This window comes from Bipolaris sorokiniana (genome assembly GCF_000338995.1).
Source record: "Bipolaris sorokiniana ND90Pr unplaced genomic scaffold COCSAscaffold_9, whole genome shotgun sequence".
NCBI lineage: Eukaryota > Fungi > Ascomycota > Dothideomycetes > Pleosporales > Pleosporaceae > Bipolaris > Bipolaris sorokiniana.
The window spans coordinates 1,325,455-1,337,992 of NW_006911903.1; the positions used below are offsets into that span (position 1 = coordinate 1,325,455).

The 12,538-nt window shown below is 52.4% G+C and overlaps 5 protein-coding genes across 5 annotated transcripts; 2 read left to right on the forward strand and 3 right to left on the reverse strand.

Moving 5' to 3' along the window:
• Nucleotides 1-502: 502 nt before the first annotated feature.
• Nucleotides 503-2,503, reverse strand: COCSADRAFT_120367 (uncharacterized protein). The gene is made up of 4 exons (XM_007703227.1): nt 2,327-2,503; nt 2,244-2,273; nt 1,356-2,192; nt 503-1,306 (listed from the first exon to the last, which is right to left on the reverse strand). The coding sequence occupies exons 2-4, from the start codon at nt 2,253-2,255 to the stop codon at nt 701-703; spliced, it is 1,455 nt and encodes a 484-aa protein (XP_007701417.1). The 5' UTR covers nt 2,256-2,273; nt 2,327-2,503; the 3' UTR covers nt 503-700.
• Nucleotides 2,504-2,918: 415 nt separating this feature from the next.
• Nucleotides 2,919-4,339, forward strand: COCSADRAFT_172590 (uncharacterized protein; the record flags this gene model as incomplete). The annotated part of the gene is made up of 3 exons (XM_007703228.1): nt 2,919-3,013; nt 3,065-3,179; nt 3,230-4,339. 3 exons carry the CDS (start codon nt 2,919-2,921, stop codon nt 4,337-4,339), a joined length of 1,320 nt encoding a protein of 439 aa, XP_007701418.1.
• Nucleotides 4,340-4,474: 135 nt separating this feature from the next.
• COCSADRAFT_338759 (uncharacterized protein) lies at nt 4,475-6,092 on the reverse strand. Its single transcript, XM_007703229.1, has one exon. The coding sequence runs from the start codon at nt 5,768-5,770 to the stop codon at nt 4,610-4,612; it is 1,161 nt and encodes a 386-aa protein (XP_007701419.1). The 5' UTR covers nt 5,771-6,092; the 3' UTR covers nt 4,475-4,609.
• A 332-nt stretch (nt 6,093-6,424) lies between these two features.
• COCSADRAFT_93047 (uncharacterized protein) lies at nt 6,425-7,473 on the forward strand (the record flags this gene model as incomplete). Its single annotated transcript, XM_007703230.1, has 2 exons — nt 6,425-7,267; nt 7,330-7,473. The coding sequence occupies 2 exons, from the start codon at nt 6,425-6,427 to the stop codon at nt 7,471-7,473; spliced, it is 987 nt and encodes a 328-aa protein (XP_007701420.1).
• Nucleotides 7,474-7,616: 143 nt separating this feature from the next.
• Nucleotides 7,617-11,423, reverse strand: COCSADRAFT_338792 (uncharacterized protein). Its single transcript, XM_007703231.1, has 3 exons — nt 10,920-11,423; nt 10,512-10,607; nt 7,617-10,369 (listed from the first exon to the last, which is right to left on the reverse strand). The coding sequence occupies exons 1-3, from the start codon at nt 11,246-11,248 to the stop codon at nt 7,657-7,659; spliced, it is 3,138 nt and encodes a 1,045-aa protein (XP_007701421.1). The 5' UTR covers nt 11,249-11,423; the 3' UTR covers nt 7,617-7,656.
• Between the last annotated feature and the right edge of the window lie 1,115 nt (nt 11,424-12,538).

The window sequence follows — 12,538 nt, forward strand, 5'->3', positions numbered from 1 at the left end:
TTGCCAACTTCCCCTCTTACCATCCCAATCCTACCATCACAAAAAAACCACCCCAAGCCATACACACCACTACACCTCGCAACAGTATCAGTGTTTCCAAGACCCGGAAGATCAGCACATCCATTCTAGACGCAGCATCTAAATCCTACAAGACCCACAGAATTACGCGATATACATTTCTGCTACGGCAAAAATCAATCCATATTACCCGTAGTATACCTGCCTGCATCACCTCGCCCGAATACATACACATGAATCTAACTATACGCCTGCAGTATGCAGGAGTCTACAGAAGCAGACCAACAGGCCAAGAATCTACTAGGATACACCGGCGCAGGGTCTTATTACATATGCGAAAAGAGGAAACCCCACAACGTCAAGCGAACTGACGCAATCCGACTCGCTTCATGTACTTATAATTACAGTTTCATGCTACTCGAGCTATTCGGGTAACATGCAGCAGAAAGAACAGCTGTGGCGAACCCACTATCTGCAAGTCCCACTCCCTCTCGCTTCTTTACATGCAGGATTTGATTACGACTTTTCATGCATTAGATGCACCAGGGGTTGCTTGGGTTCACACACATTTCACGTCACGCCACTTGGTGGATCTCTAGAGACCTCTCGTAATCTTTTGTCATTGCTCGTGGTATTATCATCTTGCTGCAACGGATCACGGCAGTGTCATTCTTATTTTCTTCTACCTTGACAGCGCAATGTCGTCGATTCGGAGAATCATCTTGACTGTCTCGGCTGCCAACTCAATGGCGCTGGTACTGACCAACAGCGGCTGAAGCACATTCTCTTCGCTAATGTCGTTCTTGACGCCTCCGCTCTTGATGCTAATTCCCGCGTACTTTTGATCTTGCGCATGTCTATGCCTCAGCTCTGTGACGACCTTGATGCTGTTGAGACCTGCGTTTTCCGCTAGTGTAGTTGGGATGACCTCCATGGCATCGGCAAAAGCTTTCCAGCAGATAGCTTCAGTGCCGGTGAGTTCACGGGCCTTGAGGGAGAGTTGGTGTGCAATCTCGATTTCTGGAGCACCTCCACCAGCAAGAAGCGCCTTCTTCTTGACTAATGAGCGGATAGCGCAGTGTGCGTCATGAAGCGATCGCTCTGTCTCGTCCAGAATGAGACTATTGGCACCCCGGCAGACGATAGACACGGTGTTGACCACCGACTTGACACCCGAGACCTTGACATATCGAGCACCTGATGCCTGTACTTCCTCAACAAGGTCTGCCGAGCCGAGCTTGTCCTCTGTGAACGAGTCAATGTCGGCGATGGGCTTGCAACCAGTGCTCTGCTTTGTGTTAGCGTAAACTCTGATGATAGACTGCATGTTGACGCACCTTGCAGATGAACTCAATCTCATCGCGCTCGATGTCCTTGATAACCAAGATCTTAAGCTTTGACAAGAAATGCAGACTAAGATCGTTGACAGCATCGCGTAGAATGGACTTTTGGATAAAGAGAACATTGCACTTTGCTTTCTGGATCTTCTTGACCATGTTCAACAGATATGTCCGCTCCTCCTTGAGGATCTTGTCCATCTGCCTGTAGTCGTTGACAACAATCTGGTTTTCCATGTCTGGCTTGGGAGGGCTCAACTGGAACTGAATGAGGCCTATCCGTGCCTTTTCCTTAAGTGTGGGGCCGCCGGCGCTCTTGACTACTGGCTGGTTGAGAACTAGCCCGTCAATCATCTCACTGTCCTCAATAGTACCGCCCATCTTCTTGATCATGCGAATGTTCTTCAGGTCTACGTTGTCGGCAGTTTTGGGGTCGATGACCTTGAGCACCGAGTCGACGGCCATGATAGGCAGCTTTGGCTCTTGAGCGACAATCTTGGAAGAGAGGGAAGTGGTAGCGGTCTTGAGGAGAGTCTGCCTGTCGGTGAGAGAAATGGGGATGGCCATTTCGGTCAAGATGGATATGGCCTCCTGGGCTGCGCGCTGAAAGGCCTCGGATATGACTGTGGGGTGGATGCCCTTGGCCAGTAACCGCTCAGCAGCTCCGAGAAGACTGCCAGCAATAACAACGACTGATGTTGTACCGTCTCCAGCCTCGATATCCTGGGCGTGTGCGAGGTCGACGAGCATCTTGGCCGATGGGTGCATGACGCTCATTTGCTTCAACATGGTGGCTCCGTCGTTTGTGATGATTGTCTGGCCTCTGCTGGTTTGAATCTGTAGTGAGTCAGCCATTGACTTGTCTGAAGACTACGTATATCTAATTACCATTTTGTCCATTCCCTTTGGTCCCAGAGACTGCCGAAATATCAGTATTCGTCTTGTTCCCCGCACCCTGTGGTGAGACATACAGTTCGGATCGCATCTGCCACAGCTACACATTTTAAGTCAGCTTAAAGAGACCGAATATATGGGCGAGACCTCTATACCTCTTGCTGCAATAATGTTGGCACTGCGGACCGCTCTAGGCTTTTCTTTATCCTGTACTTGCCATCAGTCAATGTTTTCAGAGCTCATGGTGGAGGCAGCCGTACCTTGAAGGCAGCATTTCCGGCACCGCCTCCGCCGCTTGCAACTTGAGCAGCCATGTTTGGGGAATCGAGAGAAAACAAAGACAAAGGAGGGGTATCGTGGTGGGTTGGCGGGGAAGTTTTGAGTGCCGGGGACGCGAACCTGACAAGATTTCGAGAACGCGATAGACGTAGCGCACTGACAGTGACAAGCTCCGACTCGCCGGGCCCATCGCCGCATCAACCACAGCTACCACCTTCACTGCATAGCACAACACCCACGCCCGTACACGATCCCCACCACCAATACATCTCGTCCGACTGTCGCTCTCTTCATCTGGGACTTGTCAGACTCATCTCCGTCCACACACTTGCACACCCGCGTAGTTCCATTAACACCGGCCGCCCGACAGTCGCCGCCAACACCGCAGCCATGCCTTCAGCCACAGGCCAGTCCTGGGAGAAGTACCAGAAGAACTTTGCCGACGATGAGGTCGAGGAGAAGAAGATCACACCTCTCACTGATGAGTAAGCTTGGTCGGTGTTGTTTCCCCGGCATAGATGCTGACGCAATGGCAGAGACATCCAGGTGTTGAAGACATACGGCGCCGCACCCTATAGCGCCGAGCTGAAGAAGCTGGAGAAGGAGATCAAGGACAAGCAGCAAACGATAAACGAGAAGATTGGAGTCAAGGTAGTCTAGCCCATCATCGCCCTTGGCCTCCCCCACTCACCTCTCTCCAGGAATCAGATACCGGTCTCGCACCTCCACATCTATGGGACATTGCCGCCGACCGCCAACGCATGCAAGAAGAGCAGCCCCTCCAAGTCGCACGATGCACCAAGATAATACAAGACGAGAAAGACTCGGAAAAGAGCAAATATGTCATCAACGTCAAGCAAATCGCGAAGTTCGTCGTCAACCTGGGAGAGCGTGTCTCACCCACGGACATTGAAGAGGGTATGCGAGTGGGTGTCGACCGTAACAAGTACCAGATCCTGCTTCCTCTACCACCCAAGATCGACCCTTCAGTTACCATGATGACAGTCGAGGACAAGCCTGACGTCACATACGGAGATGTGGGTGGATGCAAGGAGCAGATTGAAAAGCTGCGAGAAGTCGTCGAGATGCCGCTGTTATCACCAGAGCGCTTCGTCAACCTCGGAATCGACCCTCCAAAGGGTGCTCTACTCTACGGCCCACCAGGAACCGGAAAGACGCTTTGCGCCCGAGCAGTCGCCAACCGAACAGACGCTACCTTCATCCGTGTCATTGGTTCAGAACTTGTCCAGAAGTATGTCGGAGAAGGTGCTAGGATGGTGCGTGAACTCTTCGAGATGGCGCGAACAAAGAAGGCGTGTATCATCTTCTTTGACGAAATTGATGCCGTCGGTGGAGCGCGCTTCGACGATGGTGCTGGAGGTGATAACGAAGTACAACGTACCATGTTGGAGCTCATCACACAACTCGATGGTTTCGACGCTCGTGGTAACATCAAGGTCATGTTTGCCACAAACAGACCTTCCACTCTGGACCCCGCCCTCATGCGTCCCGGACGTATCGACCGAAAGATTGAGTTCTCGCTACCAGACATGGAAGGCCGTGCCAACATTCTCCGCATCCACGCCAAGAGCATGAGCGTGGAGCGCGACATTCGTTGGGAGCTCATTTCCCGTCTCTGCCCCAACAGCACAGGTGCCGAGTTGAGGAGTGTAGCGACAGAGGCCGGCATGTTTGCCATCCGAGCGAGGAGAAAGGTTGCGACTGAGAAGGACTTTTTGGCTGCCGTTGACAAGGTCATCAAGGGTAACCTCAAGTTCAACTCGACTGCCACGTACATGCAGTACAACTAAGGGATGTTGCTCATCCCATCACAAGTGGCTCTCCACTTGTAGGTTGAGAGCTAGGACTGGCGCTGTACGAGTAGTCACGAAGGCGCTTTACTGCCACTTAGATGATAGAGTTGTAATGCATCTTTCCGAATCATGATTGACTTTCTTCTTGTGGGTTTCAACTTCTCGTTGATCATAGACTGGTAGTTATTAGAGTTCAACCACTAGTGTACTCCAAAGTATCAACGTCACATTATCACATTAATCATCAGCACTATAAGCAGCGAATACTTACTCCACCACCACCGTCTCCCCAACATCACACAGCCCAATCTCCACCCCCCACTCCAACCCCTCAGCCTCTGCACATTTCCGCCAGCGCTCCGGCGGCTCAGTAACAGGCTCGTAATTGACCGAGAACCCACCCCTAAACGTTCCAAAATGCATACCCACACTCCTCTTACTCCTCACATCCCTATGTATCGCCACCGAATCCTCGGGACTAGAATGCTGTCCGGACAGCACCGAGCGCGGCTTGAAGCAACCCACTGGTAATAAGGCGAGATCAAAGGGACCATACAGGTTCCCTATGTCTTTGAAAGCGGGACAGGGAGGATGCGGCGCATCGTGGTGCGAGTACTGCTCGTCAGAACTGACGTGACAGTATCCCGTGTCACCCGCGAAAAACAGCGACTTGGCTCCTGTTATCGAGGAGGAGGCCTCGCGAAGTACCCAGCTGCACCAAAGTGTAGCGTCGAAATTCCAGGGCGCGCGACCTGAGCGGTGTTGGGCGGGCGTGCAGATTATATCTACGCTTCCTACTCCTTCCGTCGAGAGCGTCACGCCATTCCACCAGTCCAGCTCTGAGACTTGGTCTGCGGTGATGCCGGCCCCGAGGCCTATGATGACGGGTTTGACGTTTAACCCGCAGAAAATGCGCAAGTCCCCATTTTGCTTCGTGTTGAGCTTGCGTAGTGTGTCTGCATCGAGATGATCGTAGTGGTCGTGGCTTATGCATACGGCGTCGATGTGTGGTAGGTCGTCGATGGTGCAGGGCGGTGGTGTGAAGCGTACGGGGCCTACCATGCCGTAGGGTCCTACGCGCTCGCTCCAGACGGGGTCGACGAGGAGGCGTATGCCTCTTTTGCTAGATTCTAAACGGGTTGTTTCGAGTAGGAAACTTGCGTGGCCGATCCATGTTACCTTGAGCCCGTTGCGGGTGGTGTTGAAATCGGGCTTGCGGACTTGGACGAGGCCGGCGCGGTCGCTGGGGACGGGGACAAAGTTTTTGGGTGTTGTGAAGCGGGTGCGTACGGCGGTGGCTATGCCGCTAGGTTTGTAGGAGGGCCATGGGTTTTTGAAGGATGTTGGTGGATTGCCAATGTGGTGGGCGGTTGTGTATGCGTCTGGTGTACGCGGCGCGAGTGCTGCTATGGTGGACGTAGAAGCCATTTCTGGTACTCTACTATGCTTAAGAAAGCGTTTGAGCACGCTGGAATCTGTGAATAACTGCGCATGATTGCGACGCTGCAAGTGATGATGTTATAGCAAATGTATGACGGAGCTGGTAACGCGGAGATAGTCCATCGGAGAGAAAGTTGTCCCGCAGAACAACAGCGCAGCCAGACTGCGCCAGATCAAAGAGCTCTTCCAACCACCCTACAGACCGATATGACTTCATGCTCGGTTCAATTCGCAACGGTCGTTCTACACCTACGTTCTCGAGCATGTCTAGCCCCGGAGCTGAAATCGCGTCGAGACAAGCATTCACCAGGTGGCTTGGGGGCGTGCTTCTCTTATCGTCCAATGGCGCGCACACGTGAGCCCATCTAGCTTACACGCAGGTACCTCACCTTACCCACCTTTCGCCCATGGCCGACGCCCGGCCTTCGTACCTTGCAACCGCGGGAATACTTACCTTCTAGAAAAGGCAAAGACCGAATTTTTTTCGACCTGGAGCTGCAGCGGACCATACGTTTACATGCGTACTAGTAAGGGCTGTGGCCAAATTTTTTTAAAGAATATAATAGAGCCGTGTTTTCCTCAGCTGTGAATGATTATTTGCATTGCACTTCACTGAGCATTCCCCTTCAACACCATACCAAGATGAAGGAACACCTCCCCAGGGCCCTCGCCCTCACCCTCCTCACCACAACCTCCACCGCACAACTCTACCCCCTTCAATCCCCCCTCAACCACACCTGCCAACTCCAACAACCCCTCTTATCCTGCCCATCCCAAGATGCCTCTAAGGTAGACTCCTGCTGCACCGAAACCTTCGGCGGCCTCCTCCTCAGCACCCAATTCTGGAACACTCACACCGGCCTCGAATCCTCCGGCCAGTACCTCCCCAAAGATACCTGGACCCTGCACGGCTTATGGCCAGACTTTTGCAACGGAAGCTACACTCAGTATTGCGATTTGAATCGCCAGTACGATCCGATTCCCTCGCCCAACACAACGAATGGCTTGCCGAACGGCACCGTTGTTCCCGCCTATACGGGACCTAATATTGATACCTTCCTCGAGCCCTTTGGCCGGTACGACCTCCTAGAGTACATGTCAACGTACTGGGTCGCCTGGCAACAAGACAACGCGGGCTTCCACGCCCACGAATTTTCTAAACACGCAACTTGCTTTTCTACCTTTAATGTGCCGTGCTACGGTCCGCTGTACCGCCAGCACGAGGATGTGGTGGACTTTTTCGAGACGGCGGTCAAGTATTACAAGCGCTTTCCGACGTTTGAGTGGTTGAACGAGGCGGGCATTACGCCGTCGAATGGGTCGATACGGTATTCGTATGAGGAGGTTGTAGATGTGTTGGCGGAGAGGCATGGTGGTGTTCCGTTTTTGGGGTGCAGTGGGCCCAGGTTCAACGAGACGGTTGCGGGGAGGAATAGTACGGATAGGGGGTTTACGGTGTTGAACGAGGTGTGGTATTATGAGCATGTAAGTATTATCGAGTTTTTTTAAGGCCGAGGATTTTTTTTTGCTAACGAGGGGTTTCTTAGGTCTACGGTCGCCCTCAGGAAGGAAACACTATTCCTGTTAATGCGTCGGCGAGTTACCTGACGAATTGTGCGAAGACAAAGGGCGCGATTCTCTACCCGGAGCGAACGAATGGATCGGAAAAGGTTCCTGCGGTTCCGTACTAAAGCAGGTGCAGTGGCTGTGAAGAATCTTTCTTGTACATTTATAGCATGTGAATAATGGATGCGGATAGAAAAGGAACAGCAACGTATGTATGACAACTGCAGCAACATTAAGACAAAAGAATATAACTTCATAAATAATCTATCTATATAGGTAACATTTACTATTTTGAGAAGATTAACCTATTAAGCTTGTACATGTATACAGTCATCGTCATTGGCCGCTGAGCTTTCTACTGCCCTGGTTTCTGAGCCAGCCTTCGAGCCAGCAGCAGCAGTAGCATTTCCGTCTTCTGCTTGTTTTGTCGCAGTCTCTTCATGTGCTTTGGCGTGCTCACCAGATCGCTCGGGAGCCTGCCTTTCATCCTCGTCCTCTTCTTCCTCGCCTTCCTCTTCATGTCCTTCTTCGTCTTCCTCGTCCTCTTCCTCCTCATGCTCTTCATCCTCGTCAGCAGCATGACTATCAGCCCTGTCCATATCTACATCTTGTCTTTGTGAGCTTTGTTTTCGCCTGAGACTCGCATCATGTTCATTTTGAACCTTTTCAACAGACTTGTCTGTCTTGGCTGCAGAACGGTGACCATGTGAACGCGTGTGAACAGTGTGGTCCCATTCTTCTGAAAACACTTGGCTAGCATAGTCATGTTGCTTGCGCGATGCATCCAAACCTTCAGGGAAGATCTTGCCCATGATCGCCTTGTGCTTATCGGTCGCGTTTGGGTGTGCTGCAAGCCCAGCAGGGCTGGGTGTGTCAGCCGCACTGACCGGAGCCGCGTATTGGATGTTTGTGGGCGTAGGGGAGTGGCTAGACTCATTTTCCTTGCGTGCATGCACCTTGCGCAGATTGGCGGCTGACGATTGCGAACGCATGTCAGGACGGCCATCCTTTCGAATAAGCACACCATCTGCATTTCGCACCGGCTTCGTACGAGTCCTCTTTGCAGAACCGTACGCCTCACCAGGCGGCCCAAAGCTGATGCCAGCCGTCACCCCTTGTAGGCCAAGGCTCGAAGCGCGATCGTTTGTCATGTAGCCTCCACGTGCGCCACCACTGCCACCACTGCCACGGCGCGCTATGCCACTACGACCAGAGTGTGCCATGTGGTTGTGAAAGTCTTCTGGACTACCTTGTGAGCTGCGATGGCTCTGCCAGTCATCCAATTCCCATTCTGGTGTTGCAAATGTACCATGAGGCTGGACAAGCATGCTCTTTCGAACTCTACCACCCCGACTGCCGGGTCCTCCACCGCCACGCCCCCGCCCACGGGGTCGATATCCCATCATACGTTGGGAATCGGGCCGCCAACTGTCGTCTGACGGCGCATGCTGCGGGGTATATGGGGAATAGGAAGGTTGCTGCTCCGTTTGGGACGAGGGAACCTGGTCAGCTACAGGATTTTGAGATGTAATGGCGTGGGCAGGCGTTGAAAATCGAGCGTCTGTCGGTTCGACTGCGGCACGACTAGGTGGTGGTTGCGCGGCAGTGTAACCAGGGAATGGCTCAGCTTCGCCCAGCTTTGGCCGCTTTGGGGAACTTGGCCCATGCATAGTGCTCTCCTGGGGACTGTCCATGCCGCTTTGGGAACTTCGCTTTACTCCCGCGTTGACAGTCGCCCATCCACTGTTCTGACTAGACACAAGCTCAGTTCTTGGTATGGCTTCCACTAGAGGCTTGGGTGCCGGCTGTGCAAACGATGGCTGGTGGTGCTGGCCACTCGAGGCACGACGAGATGCATCGCTGGCTTGTGGAATTATTGGAGTAGTGGGGTGGGATGACACTGAGGCATGAGTCGATGGGATAGGTGCAACTGCCGTCTCACGTGGAAGCTGGAATGTGTGCGACGGCGGCTGTGATGACGCAGCCTTGGCACCTTCTTCGAGCCGGTAGATTTTGTTCTTCATGATTTCAATGTGGAGCTTTAGATTGTCGAGATCGCTCGTCTTGTGCGACATGACGGCGATTTGTTGCGCGATGAGTTCGAGCGCCGAATCTTGAGCGGCCATCTGGTGGCTTGGGGAAAAGACGGATTGGCGTGATTGCTTGTCCATTCGCCAAGCCTCCATCTCTCGGCTGATGGCTTCCATTGCCTGACGCATGCCTTGCATTTCGTGTTGTAGTCGTGCTGCAGACTCTTCCACCTTTTGGATGTCGGCCGTCTGACGGAACAACTGGGCCTGAAACTCGCGGCGAAGGGATTCCTCGACACGTTGAAAGGTCTCTTCGCCTCGACGTATATCGCGAGTGTGAGCAGCCAGGGCGCCGCTGTTTTGAGAAATTTGTGTTTGTAAACGCTCAATAGCGTCCATGCTCACCACGCCAGGTGAGCGAGGGTACTGGTGGCCATTTGTTTGCGATGTTTCGGGAGCAGGCTGTGGTTTAGACACACTACCTCGAGACTCATGCACATCACCAGTAGGGTGAATGGCGGATGCTTGTTGCGGTGAATCAGCCTGGTGTATTGGCTCCGCTACGGGGGATGCAATTGAGGGTCTTTTGCCCGGTGCTGGTTGAACAGCGCTGTGCAAAGAATTGGTCACTGGAGGAGAATGTATCGATGACGATAGTTGTTTTCGCGACTGTCTGTCGTGTTCAATGGGGTACATGAGATGTTGCTTTGCGGTATCGCGATCATGACGTATGCCCATTTGGGTATGAGAATACGCCGATTGGTGCAACGACGGCATACGTGTGTCAACCTCCATGGCTTTGGTCCAAGATGGGTTGGGAACGTTGTTTGGTGGTGAAGAAGATGAAGAAGACAAAGGAGGAGGACTAGGCGTCTCCTCGGCTCCTAATAGGTCTGGCGCAGTGTCTTCACGGGGTTCGATGAGAATGATCTGCCCTGGTGCTATCTCATATTGCAGCTCAATGCGGCTTAGGTTAAAGAGATCGCGGCCACTACGCGAAATAAGATGTTAGCTGTCTGAGGTAAGTTAAAGCAATAAGCTTTATGTGTATTTGAATGAATAGTCATCAAGGCCTCATCGACAGCAAGATGCAAACACATCACTCGGTGAGCGATGCAAGGGAGGTGACTCACCGAAATTTCCCTTTGCCGACAGGCGCATTGATGACAGTGAAACCAATTGATGCCTCGCGGCAGCCAGGGTGTGGGCAGGACAAAGGCTGGATGGTGCTGTTAAGGTGTCAGCTAATAGGTAGAAAAGTGTACGGACGTGAACGGAACGGCAGTAATGCGGAACGTGGGGAGACAAGTAGCGGACTGGCGGGTTTAATAGATGAAAAACGTATAGTGTGGAAATTGTTTGGACCGCGCTAGTGCAAGTGTGCTTAGGAAAGAGAAGAAAAATTAAAATACCATGTCACTGAACTATACCGGGAGGCGACAACGTATATCGAAGGGCGCCTGATGATGTGATGGCTGACTGCTACCAAAAGGGGAAAATGTGCGAAGGGAGAAAAGACATGCGAGGGCTAATAAACTTACCATCCATCTAGAGCCGTGTCCTTTGACGCGGGCTCAGGGTTGCCAACAATTTTTAGGCGCGACGAGTAGGAGCCGAGTAGGGCAGGAACATGAAGGGTACCAGTGATTCGACTCCACGAGTTGTAAAAGTCGCCTACGTGGGAGCGGCAATGCCGGCAGTAGCCCTTTGTCGATCGAGCGATGATGGGGAGCAAAGCAGCAGGTGGCGGGGGTCTAGCAGCACTTTGGGCAAAGGGCGGTGCCGACTGCTGAACTCTAAACTGGTCGGCATTTCCATGCACAATGGATGCAGTGTGAGACGCAGAGCGGTGATGTTGTTGGGTGCTCATGCTGTCTGGAGTAGTCTACTAATACGAAACTGTCTTGTGCTTGCCGTAGCCAGCCCATTGAGACGGACCGAAAGGATGGATCTCCGAGCCACAGTATAGGCAAGGGCACGAGGATCTTGCGCTTGTTGCTCGCCAACTGCAGGTAAGCGGAGTAATACACCGTAGGAGTCAGGAACAGGAATGCTCTATAGTGATTACCAAAGGTGGGCAAGGGGATGGTCCAGCACAGACGTCGAGGGTGCTGTGAACGCCAATTGCGCAGTGCAGGCAGAGGTGGTGGCACTGCAGGAGGGAGGGTGTGTGTGTGTGTGAGAGTGAAAGAAGAATCAATGGATGGATAGGACAGGCGGATGGAAGGGTGGGATCAAGTGTTGAATGAGTGTGGGACAGCAGCGAGTGGGATTGGAGGCGGCAGCAAGGGCCAGGAAAAGGCAAAGAAGGGGAGCGCACGTATACCGTGCGGCCAGGGTGGAAAAGCAAAGTTAGGGAGAGAGTTAGTTAGGACAGGTGAAATGATTAGCACAGGCTTATTCATTACTGGCTGGCCGCGAGTCCCGGTGGGGCCTAGCGCGCCTCGTTATTTAGAGGTGCTCTATCAGCTATTACGAATAAGCCTTTGAGCCGTGTGGTGTCGCAAGCTCGATGCGCTAGCTGTTCCGCATTGTGCATCAGCCCTTCAGGCCCTCACCGGGCGATGCTCCTTTTGACGTCTGCCGTTTATGCGGGTGGGCCATGTACGGTAAGATGCGACGCTGCTCGAGTAGTGGCATTATGTATGTATGTATGTATGTAAGTAAGTATGTAACTATACTTACTGCCCATATAAGTACACACTGCCCACCACAAGACGCCCAATTAATAGACACGGGCAGCCACCCTGTCCTTGTATACATACACATATACATATATATACGTTACCTACACATCCATGTTCCCGGTAGATAAACTTACTTCATACTCGATATACGTAAGTATGCATACATATATACCACATATACACAATCGAGTAAGCAGCGGCTCGTCACGAGCATCATTGGCCAGTGTCGACGACTCCAAGGTTTCATGGTCGTCATGGCCCAACAAGCATGGCAGACGGGGTGATAAGACCAGCGCACGGAGGCTATTGAATATATTTACATACATACATACTATATACACTTACATTGCAACTATAAAGTCTGTCTTTTCTTGTACGTACCACAAACGTATAGCGTTGGTGCCTCTTTGTCTCTGATATAGCAGGCCCAGATTACTCTTGCCCCCAATAAGGCAAGCCCTCTGGACATGGCG

Coding starts and splice junctions, on each gene's coding strand:
- COCSADRAFT_120367 (XM_007703227.1), bottom strand. Junction 1,307..1,355: donor AGATTGAGTTCATCTGCAAG/GTGCGTCAACAT, acceptor AACACAAAGCAG/AGCACTGGTTGCAAGCCCAT.
- COCSADRAFT_338792 (XM_007703231.1), bottom strand. CDS start 11,248: ATGAGCACCCAACAACATCACCGCTCTGCGTCTCACACTGCATCCATT. Junction 10,608..10,919: donor GACACGGCTCTAGATGGATG/GTAAGTTTATTA, acceptor ACACCTTAACAG/CACCATCCAGCCTTTGTCCT. Junction 10,370..10,511: donor GTCGGCAAAGGGAAATTTCG/GTGAGTCACCTC, acceptor TATTTCGCGTAG/TGGCCGCGATCTCTTTAACC.
- COCSADRAFT_338759 (XM_007703229.1), bottom strand. CDS start 5,770: ATGGCTTCTACGTCCACCATAGCAGCACTCGCGCCGCGTACACCAGAC.